Source organism: Schistosoma haematobium, chromosome ZW (genome assembly GCF_000699445.3).
Source record: "Schistosoma haematobium chromosome ZW, whole genome shotgun sequence".
In the NCBI taxonomy this organism is placed as follows: domain Eukaryota; kingdom Metazoa; phylum Platyhelminthes; class Trematoda; order Strigeidida; family Schistosomatidae; genus Schistosoma; species Schistosoma haematobium.
Window position 1 is genome coordinate 87,973,169 of NC_067195.1, and position 21,785 is coordinate 87,994,953.

Consider the following 21,785-nt stretch of genomic DNA (forward strand, 5'->3'; position numbering starts at 1 on the left):
GCACGAGCACTGACGGTGAAGAATGTCAGTGTAGTGTGTGCTGCTACCGGACCCGCTAAACACCCGACTGTGATTGACGGGAAAGTGAAATCTCCGTTAACATTAACGAGGAATGAGGTGCCGCTTGATATTAAGATTGGTAATCATACACTTCTGGTGGAAAACGAAGACCCAGATAAAATTGTCACCATTCCAAATAATCTCGGTGTGGCTGTCCTGAGTGATGGTAAATGGACTTCAGTACGGAGAAAAAGAAATGAGCAGAAAAAAGCTGTAGGCAAAATGCAGCTGGTTAGCAAGTGATTGTGAGAGACGGTATCAGAAACAAAATCTCCACTGCGTGTCAAGACAGATCTCTCTGAGAGATCAGTCATTTTTCATAAGTTAAGAGAATCTTCCGATAAGGAACCAAAGGCTGGATTTGCACACGATCTCAGTCATGTTAAGTCCTTAGTAAGCAAACTACTCCCAGATGCAATTACAGGAGTTAGTAATTGTAAGCTTTATTAAGTAGGACAAAAGGTGGGTTTTGAAAGTCACCAGAAAAACTGCCTTTTGAAGGTTACATTTCCTACGGTTGGAGGAAATAACCTGATTCTAGGTAACTCATGTAAACTGATTAGATCCGGAATATATATCCGTGAGGATCTCAGCCTAGCTGATCGTATTAAGAGACATGCTGCAAAAGTGTAAATAAATGAGCGTCGCCAAAACGGTGAATTGTAAAAGTTCGGAGCAAAACGATCCCCAAGCCACTCTGGGTGGCAAGGGAAAGTTCTCCACAGACTTAAAGGTATGCTACACAAATGCTCGCAGCCTTCTAAATAAAATGGTGGAGCTCAAGTCAGTGGTCGATAAAGAAAAACTGGAAACCAATAACTTGCTAATCATAGAACAACATGGTTTTAGAAAAGGTCTGTCTTGCGCAACAAACCTCTTTAGGGCAAGGAAGTTTTGGTTAAAGGCGCTAGACAACAGAAACTTAGTGTATGTTGTCTACATAGACTTCAGTAAGGCTTTTATCTAGGTGCCAACAAGTAGACTGCTATTTGAGTTAGAAAATCTTGGTATTGCCGGACCTCTTTTAAAATGACATAAGGATTCATTAGTAGGTCGTAGACGGAAAGTAAGAATAAACTCCAAGCACTCCATGTGTTCTTCAGGTAGACTTAAATAATATGATAAACTGGTCTAAAGAGTGGCTGATGCCTGTCAACGCGGGAAGGTGTGTCTATATGCACTCTGGGGATTCAAAGATTAATAAGTACAACACAGGAGAAGTGCCATTACCCGAAGACCGGTCTCATAAGGATCTAGGGGTGACAGTGAGTAATGATCTTAAGACGACGGCCCATTGCCGGGAGGTCGCAGCTAAGGGTTTAGGACCCTCTGGGCTTTAAAAAGGACATTCACTCAGTTAGATACCACCATATTCACCACAGTATACATATCCTTGGTGAGAAACAAGCTTGAGAACTGCGTCCAGGCTGCAAGCTCCTGGTTAAAAGGTGACTCGGATATCCTAGAGGGAAGCTACCTGTGCAATCCCAGGACTCCGAGGGTTACCATACAAAGAGCGGTTTGAAAAGCTGGACCTCTTTACTCTGTCCTATCGCAGATTAAGGGGGATCTAATTTTGATGTACAGAATACTGAGAAATGATTTCCGACCTAGCTTACTCTCTCTTTTTCTTCCCGCTAGATCGGGACATCTCAGAGGACATAGCAGGCCATTAGAAAAGCCAGGAACGAACAAAATACCTGTGGCATACAGGTTTTTACACCTCTTCATCAATACTTGGAACCTGCTGCCCGAAGCAGTGGTGTCCGCGCCTTCAATTGACTCTTTCAAGAGAAGACTGGACACTCACAGAAGGAAACTAGAAAAGGAATAACATAGGCTATATGCCTTCTTTCCTTTTCCTCTTTTATTTTTAGCATATCTAGGTTCCTGCCTGGAGGTTTAGGTGATCCCCTGCTACTAGACACGGAAGCCTGTTAAGCGGAAGCTTTTTCTATTCCGTTCACAACCATTTGGACCATTTTACTACACAAATGTGCACCTGAATTGAGTCTTTAGGTAGCGCAAATTATAAGGATAGTGGTTACGGCGGATTCTAAATGGTTAGCAGAATTCCAAATAATTGTGTCTTAATCATGATATTTTCAGCAATTTACAGAAACTCTACTGTCTTCAGATGATGCAAGTTTTGAGCGTCTGTTGTTCGATGAAGTTAGAACACAGGCTCTTGAAGTATGTACTCCTCAAGTTTTCAAACCTTCGGAAAATATATCAACCGAACCATTTGGTGAGAGTGACTTCGAGTCAAGCAAATCAGAATACGCTGCCTTAGAACGGACATTGTTTCGTAGTTTTGAATTATTCATTGCTGGGAGGGAATTCATCAAAACTCAGGATGCGGGTGAATGTGCCGATCAACTTGAAGCTTACTTGCAATCTGTAGCTCCGAGTGAACAGGGTATATGTGGTCGAATATTTCAAGCCAATGAACCAACCTATTGTTGCAGGTAGTAAAGCAGAGCTTTTTACAACCTTGTCTGTGTGAACTGGTAGGGTGTGTAATGCAACTCTGAAGTCCCGGACGATGGTAATAAGTTCTCATTGGCATATATACCGTAGTTAGTTAGTATACTAGTCAGGATTTAACATTGATGAGCAATCGCAACAATCGTGGCTAAGACTTGGGATTGTTTCTACATAAAGATGTCTTGATACTATTCTGTTTCTTATGGCTGACATTATTGTTCGCTTCTCGTCGTTTAGTCTTCTGTAGTAAGAATAAAAATGTCGATTGCATACATACTGTCTTACAACTCGCACTGGTGTAGGGTCCTATCTTACCTGAAAAGCAGCAAGCTAAGGTAATAGCAAGATAGTCCCTAACTAACACAACTGATCTCATACAGTATTCTAACAATCGTAGTAGTTAGACTAAGTGACAAGCACATGTACCATATTGTTGACAGGTTTTAAAATCCATGCCAATGATAGCTTCTTTCTAGCCTCTGGATTCCCGGTTGATTCATGTACATACCAAAAATATCGCCAGTGGTTTGGCAGTCATTTAGTAGCGCTAATGTAGTCCCAGGACGAAGTTCACATGAATCAATTTCAAATATTGGGGTAATCGTAAGGTAAAAATTCCAGAGTACTAGGTCTGTTTTGAACCCATCTTTACAATTGTCAGCTAACCTTTCATTGTTATCTGTTGAAAATGTTGCACGTCAGGTATCGAATATTTAGTGATGCTTTTTGAATATAAAGCAGTGGGATATTTTGGTCACATAGTTATAATTAACGTCGAGCCTAACAGAAATGTAGAGTAACCCAAGTTTCCATACTTTACCAGCACAAAAAAAATAAAATTAACACAATAAATAGCAAAGGAGTGGAAATAATCGTATTACTAATGATAGTATGATTGATGAGACATTGAGAATAAGGTTTTGGATGAGGGAATACTGAAATTCGAAATTTAAAGTGAATAAATCTGTACCACCGTGACCATTTCTAACGTATATAACCCAAATTCCGTGGTTACCACACGGATTCCAGTCTTGTAGTTTAGACCTAGCGACGTGGCTCAGATAAATAAGCACTTGCCTCTTGTACTGGTACCTTTTGTTGGTTCATGAGCTTCTAGTTTTCTTCTAATCTATTCCTACTCCAGACAGCATTGCACGCAGAGTTTGGTAGCGGTTCACGCTATTATTCAATTCTGAGGTTATTGTATGAAAGTCTGGTAGGGCGATTTTGCTGGTCTGTGACCAGCTTGCTACTTACTTACTTACGCCTGTTACTCCCAATGGAGCATAAGCCGCCGGCCAGCATTCTCCGACCCACTCTGTCCTGGGTCTTCTTTTCTAATTCCATCCAATTCTTGTTCATTTTTCTCATGTCTATCTCCATTTCCCGGCGTAATGTGTTCTTTGGTCTTCCTCTTTTCCTTTGGCCTTGAGGATTCCATGTGAGGGCTTGTCTTGTGACGCAGTTGGGTGCTTTCCTTAATGTGTGTCCTATCCACTTCCAACGCTTCTTCCTCCGCTGGGATGTGGTTTGTTCTTTCCCACAGTTGGTTGTTGCTAATAGTGTCCGGCCAACGGATCCGAAGTATTTTGCATAGACAACTGTTAATAAACACCTGTATCTTCTGGATGATGGCTTTCCCAGTTCTCCAGGTTTCCGCCCCATACAACGGTAGAACTGTCTTGACATTTGTATTGAAAATTCTGACCTTGGTGTTGGTTGACAGTTGTTTTGAGTTCCAGATGTTCTTCAGTTGTAAATATACTGCTTTTGCTTTTCCGATCCGCGCCTTCACATCCGCATCAGATTTGCCGTGTTTATCAATGATGCTGCTCAAATATGTAAAGGTTTTTACGTCTTGCAAATCTTCCCCGTCAAGTGTGATTGGATTGGTGCACGCTGTGTTGCATCGGAGGATCTTGCTTTTCCCTTTGTGTATATTGAAACCTACTGCTGCTACACTGTTCGTCTTCTGCATCTGTTGTTGCGTTTGCGATAAAAGAGCTTGCTACTTAATATAGTGTAATATCGACGTTTTACGCGAATTTATATCCTCGAAATTTGATACTGAACTTAATTAAACTAGTAAATGTTAGCAAATTCCGAAGAATTTTAATACTTCAATGGAGTTCATGTACTTGATTTTGAAGAACGTACTATGGTTATTGATATCGTTTATTGTCTCTGATCATAGTTTACGCCTCTAGCCTGTTAGAGTAAAAGATATTCGTAAGCTACTAGTATTTGACCAAAGATGTCTTAGAAATATTGTTCGCATTTGCTGGGATCACCGGATAAGTAATAGTGAGATTAGACGCAGAGTATCAGGGAATGATGGTAGATCAGTTGGTGAGGTTGTGAATCTTCATCAACTGAGATGGTTGGTCCACGTATTGAAAATTTCAAATAGACAGTTGGCAAGGAATAACTTAATATACATATACCTATGTTGGGTCATACATGTCGTATCAAGGATATAGAAGTTATCTAATAATTTATAAGTCGATTTTCTGACTAAGCTATATGGGGTTGCTGGGCTCTGATTTCAAAGCTTTTGGAAAATTTAACATGCTAGTAATGGACATATATTTTGAGAAACTGTGCTTGGTAACATACACCTTAGAGGCCTGTTATTTGATTCCTAACCACTGCTGTTCCAAATTCTTTTTATGTGATTTGTGTTGACATTTTAACTGCTACTAGTTAAAGCAATTTTTTTTCTGTACACTGTGCTGTGATCTGTCGATAGGTTAATTTACCCATGTTGTTGCGTAAGTGGCTTAACCAAATCTTTCCATCAGACCAAAATGTTTGTGTTTTTATTTGGCTGTGTCATTAAATGCCATCAAATAATTAAACAGTACTGCCTTGCGATGATGAATTTCTATAGAGTTTGTGAGACTCGTTCACTCGAACCCATGGTTTAGTTCTCATAGCTTGACTTGGTCTTCGCCTGTAAAGTCCTTTAGCAGTTGGATGAAGTTCACAGCTATTCCAACTATTAGTAACGTCATTTTGGACAGTTACTGTTTCCTAGTGAATTTTGTGTATTTTATGGGCTTAGAGTACCGATATTATGGTAGGATTTGATTGCTAAGAATATCAAGCAATGTTTAGGTTCCACTCATTAACTACTTTTTTGATTTTTAGTCTTTTTCTCAACTATGACTCATAGTCTTTTGCTTCTTCATGATAATTTCAAGTTTTATCCATTGTTCCATTCAAACGACATTTTTGTTACCCATCGTATTTTTGTGTGTTGCGGCACTCACTTTTATGCAACAATAATTTTGTCTAGAAACTGTTCATTTTTGTTCAAATTCTAGGGATTGTGCAATTGACTCAACCTGTGTGTTATGCAGGAGCTGTTTCTTCAACAGTGCTCACATTAAACACAATTATAAAGTAGGTTATTGGTAGTATCTCTTTTTGGTATTTTTGAATATTCCAAGCGTTTCATTATTATGATGTTTGTATAACAGAGGTGAATATAAATGATCTATATATTAAACCATGAACTACACTGTTTGCATAAAGATTAATGGTATCACTCGAGTGCTCTAACTGAAGTAGCTGGCTCGTGATATTCAAACTCTACTTGTTCGACTAGTTGGTGTTAAATTTTTATAAAGGATACTGTATCCAGTGGTTTTCGTACACTTAAAGGGAGTGTAAGCGAGATTGTTCTGGTTGAAAACCATGACAACAGTAGTCAGCTGCAATTAAAGTTTAATCAGACAAGCTACAAATTTTAGTTTTTTATAACTTGTAGGATACATTATCGCATAAGATATTTAATACTTTAAATGACTATATTTATACGATTGTTAAAGTACCCTTATGTTTGGGTTTTGTTGGTCCATTCGACAACAGGAGGATTTAAAAGTATTTTTCATTTTTACCATTATGAAGTCGTTGGATCAGCGATATCGTCGCCGATTACATTTACGTATAATATCAAGACACTTTGATGTTTGATCTGAAATTACCCTTTTGTAATTGAGGCATTGGTTTGAAAAGAACGTAGCAAAAATATCGAATATCATGTCACAAATCTTCATAGCAAGTTATTTTCCCAATACAGTGAAAATTCTCATTTAGACATTTGGAAGAAATTTTTAGTTGAGATGAGCTTACGTTCTAATGAAGTTCCTCTTATTGGTTGGTTCTAATCTTACATAGTAGAAGTCGTCTTCCTGTTATACATATTTAAAACTATATTGGAGCTCAGACAGCGGCACTGGGTAATGCAATTTCCAAATTTTGAACCAGCATAAATGTCCTCAATGTCGTAGACATATTTTTGCTCATGGATCTCATCAATTATAAAAGCTTTTTGATTTTCGGACATTGAATAAAATACACAGTTTGTTGATTACAAACTTGTGTCCGAAAGTCTCTGACATTTAATATTTTAAGTGACAGTATGTACTAATGTCCTTTTAGAGATTAAGCTTATCAATTCCATTTAATCTTCCTGATCGTTTTTTGTTATGCGTATGAAGCCAAATATTAAATGTTAATCTTTCAAACAGTTGTTTGGTTTATTACGGATTCTACCGTGATATTAAACTTGCATTTATACCTTAATTTCACAATTATCACAGTCAGATGCAAAAAAGGATGTACGTTTAACTGAGTCATAGATGATGGGAAAATATACTTTTTGGCTAATAATTACATTCAGCTAGATTATGCTATCAACAATGATTAGCTAGTTGAATAGCTTAAAATGAACTAATATCTGGTGTTCAATGTATTCTTCTATTCTACGTACAGATTCGTTTTAGATGATATTTAAAATGTGTGTGGTATTTTTTCACTAAAAAGCTAATAATAATGACGATTATAATAGCTTTATTCAATACTAGAAAATTTATTACAGCAAAGAATCTTCATAACCAATAGTCCAACATTACAACAAATATCTCTTCATTATGCAGGCAAATTGCAATTGTCTAAAGCATATTTTACAAATGTTCTCAGCAGTTAGTGTCGGGCATTCATATTCAGTTATTAAAGTTTTCTGTTGATTTTGATGCTACAGCTAATTTTTCCATTCATCATATGTAAGGTTTGTAAACTCCAATATACTTGCCTCTCATTTTTTCCGATGATAGATTAGAAGTAAAATACTCCAAGAATTGCGGTGTTCCTGTTTAAGTTTTATATTGTTTGGCATTTCAATAATTTAAAACCTTTCTATACTAACTCTTGAGTATGGATAGTTACCATTCGTGATCATTCAATTTAAGCATATATAATACAGGTAGTTTAATCTCAGTATTTGAACAATTAAAAAGTAGGTTCTCAAACACTTGAACGGGCTACCAAATTTTTTTTCACCTTGTTTATCTTATGCCGTGAGTTTTTCCAGTTTGCCATATTAAATAGGCACAACGAGATAAAGTGGCAACAAAGATCGAAATAATATGGTGGCATTGATAAAAGAAGGACCATACCGTGGGGATGTATTTATGAAGGGATATTGGAATTCAAGGTATAGAGGGATATGAAAAGTGAATAGATCTGCACCGTTGGGTACTATTCTGATTCACGTCACGAAAAGCACACAAAAGTCTGGTAAAACATGGCACCCAAAAATGAAGTGCTCCATAAAAATTATGGATGACATAGTGGTAAGAAAAAGATGTGTATTTGAAGAGTAAGAAGTAGACATAAATAAATAGAATGGTTGATAAAAATAATGTATTATAGGTGAGATAATGGACTAACAATGCGGCGAAGGCAATACAGAATTGTTTCAGTTAACGAAATTCCTCTCACAGTTCTGCACAATGCAAGACAATATTACGGCAGGGTCGCCAGTGGTTTCTGTTCTGAGAATGTTATCGATGGCACAGTCCTATTTAACAAATCGAAGGCGACCCTATTATCAAGAAACACAACGATTATTGGCCTACCTTGAGCATGGTGGTGTTCTAAAATTTGGCGGAGGGTGAAGATAAAATCAATACATAATCGACCAGAACGAAAACCAGTCTGTTCCTTGCGTGTCAACTTTCTTCAGTTTTCGAACAATCTACGAAGTATGATAAACCACTAATTTAGACGCAATCAGAAGTGAACTAATCACGCGATAGTTGTCGTATAGGTGATACAGGGGCACTTTTTTTGAGTGTTCCCAGAAAATCCAGTCAATTGCCTAACCAGAAGTTCGCCATCATGCTTAAAAAAACCAGGAGTAAGACACCCAGTCTTGGTGACATGTACTGTTTCAAGGATTTGATATCCTTGTGGACCTCCGCCTCATTTGGAGAATCTGTCGTCACGGTCCATCAACTGCAGGACAGAGTGTTTAATATTGGTACAAAAACAGGCCAGCTGAAATGCTACTCGGAGAACTGCCCATCATTCAGTGTCTTTGAATGTCACTTATTGGCACTCCACCAAATTCGCAGGTTGTTTCACTAACTCTAGGCTTCTTGCTGCCAGTGGCTTGGATGAAGTGAAATAGCTTCTGCCAGCTGATAAAAGCAGCAACAGCTTCTAACTCGAAAGCACGCTCCGAACACTAGGTTTCATGTCCCTTACTCAGACTTTCGATTCAGCGGATTAGACTGGGTTGCCTCAAAGGGTTTTAAGAAGTCTGTAAAAACCCATTGCTTTAAAGTAGGAGGTTTCACAAAAGACGCAACCTGTCATTTTTGTGGCGTCAAGTGAATGCATTCAATGTTCATTTACGCATCCCCGGGTCAAGTATAGTATCATAATCAATGCTTATCTTTGTTTAGTAATCTCATATTATGATCACGAGGTTAGTGGTGTTTTGTCTTTGCTATCTACTGCTAATATGTTATAATTCTGAGTAAAAATCGTTGGGTTACCGTGACTGATATCGTAATCAGATTAGACTAAACCGAATATATAGCAATTTTCATTTTCTTAGCTACTTATTATATTACATTTTTAGATAAGCACATCCATTGGTGTTGGCTATTGTGATTGCGGAGATCCTGAAGCTTGGCGTTCAGATGCTTGGTGTAAACTTCACAAAAACACATCAAAATGTGAAGGAGCTGAAGAGAACAACTTATCCAAACTTACTGATACTGAAAATACAGATGTAAAGTTACGAGCTGAACTTGAAAATCTCCGTCGACGAATTAATGGTCTTCCAAGTGATATTGTTATGCGTACAGGGAAATTATTAAAACCTTTAATAAAGAGTGCGATTCTTTGTCTTACTGATTTAATTCAAGTAAGATTACGTAATATTTAATGATTACCAAATACATAGTTACTTTTTATGACATCATTTTCAAGCGACACATTTTCTAAGACTTTTATTTCTTATCCTAAAGGAAAACAATGGTCTACATATTTGTTCTGGCTTACAGTTTTTGTCATTTTAGTGTCAGTTTACAATATGTAACTGAAAGTTATGATTTAACTTGTGACATCATTCACAGATAATCAGTCAGCCATAGTTAACATAGAGTCTGGTGTCAGTCAGTTCTAACATACCTCACATCATCACAGTGAAAGTAATATCAATATAAGAATAACGATTGAAACAGAACTATTGAGATTAAAGAATTTAATTAGAAAGTTTTGAGGCAAATAAAGAATTTTATATAACTGTGCTACTGCAACCAGTGTTTGAGAAATACTACCCAGCCTCGACGATCGAAAAATTTGGCCATTAATCAGGTCTAACCAAGAGGTCTGTGCTCAAAGTTGTTTGTGCTTACACAAGATCGTTGATTGTTCGAATATGTTAGAATTATAACAAGCTATCCATTTGATCTTTCATACAGTAATCAAGTGAGTCAGATTAATCTAAACAAGCAGCTTTTAATCAGTAAGATACGAGTTCACACATTCTATCTACCGTGGTTTGGATTTGAGGTGAGTGATGCTTATTTGTCTTTCGCAGACAACACTTATAGTGTAAATTATGTTCTAATTGTTCACATATTCGCAATCCATATAAAATTGGTTTGATGTGACTTTGTTGTTTGTTATTTATAATTCACTTTTGCAACTGTTCATCGTATATTGTTTTTACAATAATTCACACCATATTTATCTCAGTGAATTTTTCAATATCCCTTTTCAGGGCACACCTCGTCTATCAACTGAACCCTTGAGTAGTCGACTGCATCAGGAAAAATGTCCATTAAGTGAAAACGGTGATGAAAAACAGATGACTGTTGATTTATGGTCGACAGATGACGGTGTGGTTGATTATAAGATGGATAATGAGAACTCATGGGATAATTGGCCACCTCCTTTATCGCATATCCCACTTGTCTCACCTAGTGAAGATGCTGCAAAGCTAGGGCAGGACGCCTGGCCAAGAACTGCTCCTAAACGTCGTTCTGCTGTGGATGTAGAGGCCAGATGTTTAGCTCAGTTAGAACGAGCTAGAAAGTATCATCCTAGATTATTTCCTCCACGACCTATGCGTACAGCTTCTGAGCGAACCGCAGCTTCTCGATCATTTTTAGTTTTACTTTACAACAATGAATATCACAATTACGAGCAGGTAATTTTTAAAGTATTTTTTCTTTCTAAACAAAAATACTTTATTCAGCAACGCTAAATTTTATTACACGGCCTAACACTCACTGTTGTTTTTTGCATCAAACAAATTCTAGGTTATCAAAACGTTAAGACGTGTGCTGGATTGTACAACTCAGCAGGGTACACATTATGCGGTGCTTGTTAATTGTGATGGCCGTGCAGTTCTTCAAACAAACCTCACCGCTTCACAAGCATCTAATTTGGCATCAATTCTGATGGTAAGTAATCGTAATGGGGCTATTTTTAACTTCATTAATTTACTGATGACATTTGTTATACATAATATATATGTTTTATGCTGATTGTTTGTATCTCTTCCCACTTGCGAATTAATTAATCTCGTTTTCTTTGTGAATCTTTCTATGGATTTACTAGATTCGTTCGTTCTGCTCTTCGACACTAACCACCTTCTATAAATATTATTCCTCATAATGGATGTATCATGCATATAATTCCCTGTATAATCCTGAAGTGAGCGAGAACCAACGATTTTAGAAGAATAGCATGAACTCATTTTATTTCGCTTAGTCACAATTGATTGATCACTGGGTGGTGATCAATGTCATGCTTGTCTAGTCCTTATTAGTGCAGGAAACCCCTGTTGACTATCTCCAACCACCATCTAAATTTCGCTTAGTTCTCGTTAGCTATTTACAACCTGTGATAGTTAAAAATCATAATTACAAAATGGGTTTAAATTACTAACATGAAAGATTTTAGTTGGAAGTTATTTTGAAGACACATCAGTATAGTTATTGATCAGTCTTCAGTATAACTTCCAATTTTCATGATAGGTTCAAGTGACTGGTTGGCTGCAGTTAAAGTGTAAACTGTTGGACTCCGAAACTGTTTTACGTGTATCATGCTTACCGCAAAGCATGATCTTGAATGTTCGATTTTATGTGCCGAAAATATACACTGATGAAGAGTTTTATATTGTCAACCATATGATCACCGAGCTCAGTGGACAAGTCTATGAGACCGGTCGTACAAAACCTTTCTGTGAGTTTCTAATGCGTTGGTTTCGTACTTTTCATACCTTACTTCAGGCGATGGCAATCCGTATGTCAAGACAAGGTGTGCTAACGTTTGTGTCTGACATTTACCAGCACTCTCCTTTGGTTGAGTAAGGCATCATTTCTGCAGATGGTGGTTTACTTGCCATCACACCACCGTACACTTGATAACACCACCTTGTCCTCGGACATTGGACTTTCTATCTTTAATCTTATCACCTCTCAAACAACCCGTCTGCCTTGGTAAGGTCTTAACAAATGTGTTGTATTCAGTATAGCTCAATTGTATCACCACAATATTCAAGTCCACGATAGCAGTTGCGGTCGGGTCTTGTCGTACATGAAGTTTATTGATAGTACCCGTTTACCTAAACCGATGTAAGTAAACTAGGACTTGAATCTACCGATCAAAATGTTATAATACACTAACCACCAGACCATCTTTTCATAAAATTTAAGAATTATAATTATTTAATGTTCAATATTTTAAATGACAAAGTTTTTATAAGATTGTCTCGTACTTCCACTTTTTAATTATTTCATATACTATTCCCTAGAACAACTTCATATCAACTTTCATCTATTTTATTGAATCATAATATGTTTTAACACGGATCACGCTGTTGTATTCCACTTGTTTTTTCCAGCGTACATCTACAAGTTTATCTACACGTCCAATAAATTGTGCAGCTCAACATACGGATGTTTATTCAATGGAAGTATTTTTCACATTATTTATTCGTTGGTTACGTCGTTTCTGTGATCAAGTACCTAGTTTACGACCGATTATTTGTCATGCTATCTTGGGTCATCTACCAGCTGATAAAAATGGTATCGATGTTAGTGAATCAAGTCAATCAAATGATATATTGCCAATATTACTCCCCGGGGAAATTGTTGAACAAGATTCATTTTTAAGTCATATATTGGAACGTCATAGTTTAACATGGAGATGTAAGTAATACTTACTTGTTTTGGTTGGGATATGGAATGGTTTTCGATGCATGGTTTTGTCGTTGTTCAATTGTTGGAGAACTACATAAGCATACACATTTTACTCTCAATTCCAAGCCACTTCTTATGGTGTAACAGTTATTGACATCACCCGATTGTTTATACAGAAGGCCCGAGCCTTAATATTCAGGCATATTTTTTTGGGAACTTAAAAAGCTTAAATAACCTGTACTGTATTCTGAAGGTCTTTCAGTCACCCAAAGACAATATAGGATTCGGCCAAAACTGTCCATCAGTGCGATATGCCATACCTCATAGCAAGAAGAAGCATGGTTGTAAAAGTATTATCAACAACAGTTGGAACTACTTGAGTTCAATGAGTTAGAAGTGCCCATTAGAGAAATAGAACTAATGGAACTATACCACTGCAACCAGTTTCTCTTCATGCCATTCTTGGTCTCCAACTGTTAATTACGAGTGTTGCATGGGTCTTAACCATGAAGTCTTCATCTACTGACATGGCTAAGTCCAGGAATCAAAGATTTCATAGAATAATGAAATGACTTACTCATAATTTCCTTCCTAACCACTCATATTAGGACCGAAATTGCAAGACTAGTGTTCAAATATTCTTACAATCTAGTTTATTCTATCTGCATGGTAGTAGTATATTTATTACATTTCCTATTCTATTTTTATTTATTTATTTATTTGAACACATAAATATTGGTACAAGAGGGCACCAAATATATATGCGCCACACAAAACAATGAGAATTCGAAGAGAAAAAAAGAACAATAACGAACAGATTAGTGTAAGGTAATGTAATAATAATAATAATAATAATAGTAATAATGGGGGAAACGACTTATACAGCAGCTCGCCTATGCTGGAAACTCGGTTCTATCTATCTAAACGTTCTCGGGTCACTGTCTAATTGAAAATTGTATGCTACCACCAAATACGAATACTGAAGCAGTTTTTCTGAAACCACGTGCTCCTATTTTAACAGTGTATACAGTTGCTACACATTCATTGATCGATATATAAATGTATTACATTACTTGTTGTTTAACCCAATTAATTCTTACCCTAATTATCTTGTTATTTGTTCTTCTTATATCTATATTTTTTCTCACTTGTTCAGCTGTTCGACAAGAAATGTTACGTCTTATTATGAGTGTACTCCTGAAAGATAATTTTTATCGATGTGTATTTGCAATTAAATTTACCAGAGTAAGAGATTTTATTCGTGTTTCTCTCTCCTATATATATATATTCATGATTGTCATCGACGTCTATTTAAACTAATCAACATTAAATAAGGTATCTATCAATTACTGAAAAGTATTTCGTGTTCAGAATAAGACAAAAAGAATAATTCACTGTATTTAACTAACCTCACGTTATATGAAATTGTCTTCTGACCTAAATTCGTTAATTGCAACAACATATTTCAACAGAGATGTATTGGCAGATTTCTTAAAAATCACCTATTTATTTATCATCCTGTTTAATTATGAATTCAATTACTGCAGTGAATATGTTTAATATTAAAGGATATTCTCATAATTTTGGGTTGAATAGGAAAGTTGTAACTTGGTAATTAAGTACAGGATAATATATAGTCGATGTTTTAGCAGCATATTTAATCTTACTGTTAATAACATTTGAGTGATTAGAAAGAATTAGTTGAATTGGGTCTGAGACCTGGTATTTGTCAACTAAAAATTAGATGTTTTTACTACTGGTAATATTATTCCCATCAAGATTGCAGGTACGCCTTGTTGATAAGTCCAAGGTTCAGGGTACATGACCCGTAAGATTTTCTAATGGTGTCTCGCAGCGGGAGTGTTGTTTAAGAAATTAAGAGGACAAAAAGCGAATGTCCGGCGCTTTAACCGGGTTGGTGGATACAGAGAACTTACCAAAGAGAGCTCGGAAACCCTGATTCCAAACCAACGGTGCACGTGAGGTCCAGGATCCTAAGGAAACAAATGGCGTGTGAACCTGTTGTCGGTAACCGGCTACCATGATACCGCATCTAACATTTTTTCACTGTCTTGTGGCTTAGACCTCTAGGTCAAAGGCTCTGAGTGTGGCCCCTTAAGAAAAACCACCTGTTTCTGTCCGGGCACCCAGTTAGTATTCCAGCCCTCATACAAATCGAATGATTTATGTGGCGCGTATATATTTCGTATCTCCTTGTACCAATGTTTGTGTTCAAATGAAAAATAAATAAAATGGTGTCCATGTAAAATTTGGTACACCTGATCTACAAAGATATAAAACAGTGCATGCACTATTGTCTAGTTTGATGTGCGAATTGTGCTTCATGCTATGTATGCAATCCATCCTGTTATCATTAGTGGAGTAACGTCTAAGTGGTCAACGCGTTTAACTTTGCAACAAATTGGTTTCAGGTTTCAATTCCTCTTTACTTATTTCGGTTCAGTCAGCCTAGTAGTATCATCAGTCTTCATACTCAGAATATTTCTTAAAGTCAATGTACACGAATCTATAACTGGTACTTGAGTATTTAATAATAATCAAAGATTATGTGATTTAAACTTCATTTTAATGAAAATGGTTGTTACTCTATGGCTTAATAAACCAATGAATAGAGCGTCTTCTTTTTTCTTATGAAGAATGTTATATCTTCAAGAACATAAGTGTATATACCGAATGAATGCTTAGCAATAGGAGAACTGTAGGTATACAATAATTCAAGTTTTTTTCTCACAATAAGTTCAACTATATATTTCTTGTTTATGATCAATATTTGCCCATTAAAAATGAAAGACCTATCTAGTTGATGATATTCAATGTCAAATGTATAAACAAATTTTTTTGTTATCATTAACTGGAAAGAGAAAAATTGTTTATTTACATTGCATTGTTGACATGTAATTCTTGTTATAGACTAATATACAATTTCAATTGTATATAATATATGATTGTTTATTATAATCTGAAGCGGTGATTTTAATAGATACATTGTTGTCAGCTGAATTTTCAATGGAATATATATCTCTTCAAAAGTTCATGACTTTATTTATTCTTTAAATTCTAATTTGCTTGAAGTCACTAACTTCTATTCTTAGCCAATGTTGGTAAGGATCTGCGTAACTATCGTAACAGATGGTTGGGTGACATGACCCATAATCGATTACAATGGCCTAGGTATATACACTCTCTGTCTTCTCTCAAACTACGAGATTAAAATCGTTTCATATCTTTCTTTCTTCCTGTACTATATCCTTATATGCAATCTTTTATATATTACTACCATTGGAATAACTACTATGAATTTGGTGTTCATTTTGTTGTGCTTATGAGGTGTGGCAACTTGGACGGATGCATATCTGTGCCTGGTCCTACGTTGTAACTGACTGACTGAATATGTACACACCTATATGTTGTTTTCCTAGTTTGTGAAATATTATTCTGATGGGTAACAGATCTTGTGTCTATTTTATTATGTGAGTACTGGTTTGGCTACGAATGATCAATAGATTATTAATATTTCAAAAAATTTTTTTTGATTAGTACATTTACTGTTGATGATTATGATTTGAAATTGGATAAATTCGTACATATGGAGGATCCACCTAGGGGAGTTTGAAAATCTTGATCGCAAACCAATGGTGCACATGGGTTCTAGGATCCTGAGGGAACATATGGCGTATGAACCAATTATTGGTCACCGGCTACCATGTTACTGCATCTCCTGACGTTGGTCCACTGCCTTGTGGATCAGACAATTCCTTAACTTTCAATATTGAATCCCTTGTAACCAGGAAAAAAACGTATCGTAAAAATGTGAAAAATTGTTACTGTTAAGCAAGAATTAGATAAAATCTGAAGAGCTCTTATGAAGAATAGATAATCACTAAGATTTAACAGACTGAAAGCATAAAGAACTAAGGAATATTCTAGCGTAAACATAAGAATCGAGCGAATACATCTATTACCAAGTTTAAGACAGGCTCAATTTTCTCGTGTTCGCTTTTCCAGAGCTTAAGTTAAATGTAGAGCAATTATGAATACTAGTATTTTAAAAACAATAAGCCAAACTAATCGTTCTGATTATCATGATAGGTTTACTGTCCTTTTTATAGATTGGAATGGTTTGTGATCACGACCATTTTTCCTGAAGATCTATCGAGTTAGTCCATCATAATCTGTGCTTATTCTCTTACAATTAGTTTTAATTACTTCAATGTATCTGTCAATTGAAAGCTTAAAGTCTATCTCTCGTTCAAGATTTTATTAAGTATTAAACAACTGAATAGTAGATAAAGATTATGTCTTTTCCATTTTGTTTCCGCAAATAGCTGAATTTTCAACCGCAATCACTTTGATGAGTTTAAACAGTTGTCTAGTGTTATTTATCGTCATTGCCCTCTTTATCCTCTTTGCTTTCATTATGACTAGTCACTATCATTAGGTCCGCTAGTTATGAGTGTATACTAGAAGAGAAAATGTAACAACTGATAAATCAATTTGTCTAGTTATTCATTTATCTGTTTGTCATTAACTGGGAAAAAATGTTAATATTTCTGGTTAACGTTTTTTTAGCGAGTTAGTTTTCTACGGGGAGGGGTGGTCACTAACCCCATGCCCAACCCTCCTCCTTTATTCGAGATTAAAATTGGCAGTAGCCGTATAGGGGCTCCAGGCCGAGTTACAGTGTTAATAATTATCCTCGATTAACAGTTGAATCTTACAATGTAATAATAATGCACCTCATTTATCATGTGAAGTATTTTGATTTAATCTGTATATTCAAGGTTAATCATACACTCTAGGGTCGGTCATCTAAATCAAACTAATTAGAGTAGCAGTCGAGCTATTGTTTGTAAGCCAATTTTATAAAACAGAAATCTAAAATATTATTCTTATTTGACAATTATGTTTTATTTCCATTGTAACTAGATCATGTTCACTATAAATGATCATAGTTAAATGGAAACTATTAATTTTTATCTTCTAATCATATGATTGATATTTTGTGTTGATTTTTGATTTCTATTAAAAAAAACCCCATTTCATCTATGGATTTCCTACATGAAACAACTATATGTCCATTGATCATCTATGTATCCATAGTCCTATTCATCGTTAATTCAAAATCATATTTATGATGATCATTTAGTTGGAGACAGTTTATGTGGTCTAAGTTGTCAATTTTACACTGTTATCAGTTTGGTAAGTTACATATCACTTCATGAATTTACATTTTAAAAAGGGTTTAGTTTTTAACTTTATATATATATATATGCTGTTAGTCAGGTATGGAGAAATTCTAGTAGCTGACGCACACCGCTTTGCCCCCAAATGTTTTGGAACGGTTGAGGGTGGAGAGAGTCAGCTCTCCCTCTCGAAACGCTCTCACATGGCCACGCATATACAGCCACTGACACAGAAGTCCTATTCATTGCCTTCTCGCGGCATTACTGTTGTTTACAAAATTGAGAGGACGAAAAAGGAGTGTCCCGCACTTTGGTGGACACGGAGAGTTGACCTAGGGGAAGTTAGAAAACCGCGATTCCAAACCAATGGTGCACATAGGTTTCAGGACCCTGGGGGAACAATTGGCGTATGAGCCAATTATTCGTCACTGGCTACTATGTTACTGCATCTCCTGATGTTGCCCCACTTCCTTGTGTATCAGGCCTTTAGGTCGAAGGCTCCGGGTGTGGTCCCCTAAGAAAACCACCTGCTTCGGTCTGGGCACCCGGGTATTATCACGACCCACACACAAATCAGGTTACTTGTGTGGAGCATATGTATTTGGCTCCTCTTTGTACCAATATTTATGTGTTCAGATAAATAAATAAGCTTAATTCTTTTGAAACTAATGGCTGCTGATTTTATGTGGAAAGATAATAAACGCTTAACAGTTAAATTATCCAAATCAGAGGACATAGTACTTCCGAAATTCTCTCTCTGAACTACAAATCTCGATTATTGTATTATCTTGTACATCAATTAATTGAAGTTCCTACATTCAGTTTGTGATAATGGTGTTGTTTTATTTTTCTAGTTGTAATACATTTTGTTATCTTGTCGATGATATACTTCATAGTTTTTATCTATGACCAAGTTTCAGTTTGCATTCATATTGTTCATATTGGTGCCCAAAAATGATGTGGGGTGCTCCATGTTGACGTCAATTAGACTGCATGTTGTCGACGGGCTAACCACTTCTGTGGTTTTTTATCTGATTACAGTTAGATCATATGTTGATCGCTGTTGAATGATTGCTATCGGGATCTATATGTCGCCTATCATCGACTTAACTCGCGTTAATGAATAAGGGAATTAAAATAACTTAAATACGAGAATGGATTTTCGAATACTTATATTTTGTACAATCGTTAATAGGAACAGATAATCAGATAGACGTAGCGATAAAAGCAAAGAAGAATGAGCGAAGAGAAAATACACGCAGTGGAGAAGGCGTGTGAACCAACTTCATTTAATCAAGCGTTATTCAATATTCAGTCACACAGAAATAGGTTACAGACATGCAATGAATGGGATAAGAAGTGTACACACGTACGCTCATATAAAAGCAGTCAGGGTTGATAGGTGAATAATAATTAGCAAGGTCAAAACGTGGTTCAAGAAGAATGGATAAATTGATCTGTCCAGAAGCTAGAATAAGTTATATGGGCTTTACATAGTAACCGACACTACAATGAATCAATATTAACTGTGAGATATTATCATCAGGAAAATATCAGTTGTAATATGTCTCTGTACTTTAATGAATTAATTTTATTAATTACGCATCTTCATATCATGGTAACAATGCATGAAGTCGTTAAAATCATGTTGACTATCACATCCATGACGCTTTAAGTTGTTAAACAGGGTGACTTGTTATATCAAATGACATATTACTCAAGTCAGTTTGTTATGATGATGATGAAAGCACTATGTATTGTCATTATTTCATTATCTACCAAGTGATATTAATCACAGTTCTGTCTTGGAAATAAAAAACTTTTACAATTAACGTTTTGTCCATACTGCTTGGTATACAATTAATTATACGGGTTTTCTATATTGTCCATAACATAGCATAAAGGACTGTGTATTACGTTCTTTTTTAATTTAGAAAAAGATATCATACCTAATGAATATGTAATGCAGTACTATTATTATTATTATTATTATTATTATTATTATTATTATTATTATTATTATTATTTGTATTACAGGCACGTCAACTTTTAGAGCAGAACAATATTTTGACACGATTAATTTCTCGATTAACTAATGCATTTCAAGTTAATTCAATTGTTTTACCTGATTTTTATTCACAAACAAATAATCAAAATATACCTGCCGATATACAAGAAGAATTAGCTATATCTAATTTCAATGCTGACACAAATGTATCATGGGTTAGTGCTGTTCTTGACCTACTTAGACGTTTGAATCCATTCGAATGGGGTTCATCAGCTGGATCTCATATGAACAATCTTACAATATCATCAACTAATATGAATCCAATAAATTGTGTCCTTCCAGAACCGCGTATTTTATCATGGCAAGCTGGTAATACACTTGCTCGTTCATTATTTCATCCATTCGAACGATTATTTCATGTTATACGTGATGTGGACTATATTCTGGCAAGCTTAACTAATGTTCGACCTATTGTTATAGATAATGATGGCAATTGTTCAATTACTTGGTGGACGGAAGCTGCAAGATCTGCTTATCTTGATTATATAAGACAATTTTTATCATTGCTTAGTTTTATACAAGTAAGTTAACTTGTCATTATTTTTATCAGCTATTTTCTCCTTAGTAAGAAATATATCGCAGTTATTATATTCATACATTCATATATCACATGGGCATGATTTTACTGGTTAGTTGTTTATTCTACCATAGAATTTATTTTGTTTCAATTTACGTTGTGTGCTACAAATATACTTTTAGTGATAAGTTAAAATGACAGGTTTAAGGTCGATAAGAACCAATCAACGTCGAGGTGTACAGAACAAGCTGTGAAACACATATGGAGAAATTCGAACACTTCATTTCTACCTGAAGCTTGTGTTGATGATGTCGTCCAGACGACAGATAAAAGCTCTACAACCAAACCATTCAGCTCAGAGAACAAGACTCCATCAAAATAAAATAATTTGTAAAAATTTTTCTTTCTGAGGATTATTATTATGAATGTTATTTTCTTTTTTCATAATTTCCTTTACCAATGTATATCATCCTGGCAATTCATGTTTACCAATACTATACAATTGAGTAATTCTCTGTGATAATTCCGTACATAAACTCCACTACTCTAATTTCTCTCTCTTAAAAATGTGATAAAGGGACCGCGACCGATAAACAGTTACTGTGATAAGTTTTTATATACTTGACAGACAACCAAATTTCATTTTCTTGTAGCATCTATTGTTATACTGAATTTCAAATGGTATTTCCTTTGGATGATTTACTTTAAGATTTTTCAGTGCATACGTTATTACATGTTCGAATACATTTGTCTCAGTCTAATAGTTTTCACTCAAATCTTTAGCATGAGAAGGAAACGATAGTTATAATGCTTTTTTCGAAGTAGAAGAACAGAACTGTGCTGGAGGTTTTTAAACAATGTCATACGTTGAACCTATAGACAATTAAGTCCCAAAAAATATAGTTGTAAACTATCGAAAAACAATCTAAATTTGAAGA

The 21,785-nt window shown here is 35.6% G+C and overlaps 1 protein-coding gene across 1 annotated transcript in view; it reads left to right on the forward strand.

Moving 5' to 3' along the window:
• Nucleotides 1-2,120: 2,120 nt before the first annotated feature.
• Nucleotides 2,121-21,785, forward strand: part of UBR2_1 (E3 ubiquitin-protein ligase ubr2) — a gene marked incomplete at both ends in the record, with an annotated part of 52,471 nt that continues 32,806 nt past the window's right edge. The window contains 10 exons of the mRNA XM_051218896.1: nucleotides 2,121-2,123; nucleotides 2,170-2,528; nucleotides 5,874-5,952; nucleotides 9,482-9,769; nucleotides 10,631-11,059; nucleotides 11,172-11,315; nucleotides 12,761-13,067; nucleotides 14,215-14,303; nucleotides 18,180-18,278; nucleotides 20,300-20,851. Of these exons, the coding sequence (XP_051072826.1) occupies nucleotides 2,121-2,123; nucleotides 2,170-2,528; nucleotides 5,874-5,952; nucleotides 9,482-9,769; nucleotides 10,631-11,059; nucleotides 11,172-11,315; nucleotides 12,761-13,067; nucleotides 14,215-14,303; nucleotides 18,180-18,278; nucleotides 20,300-20,851 (2,349 nt within the window). The remainder of the gene's footprint in view (nucleotides 2,124-2,169; nucleotides 2,529-5,873; nucleotides 5,953-9,481; nucleotides 9,770-10,630; nucleotides 11,060-11,171; nucleotides 11,316-12,760; nucleotides 13,068-14,214; nucleotides 14,304-18,179; nucleotides 18,279-20,299; nucleotides 20,852-21,785) is intronic.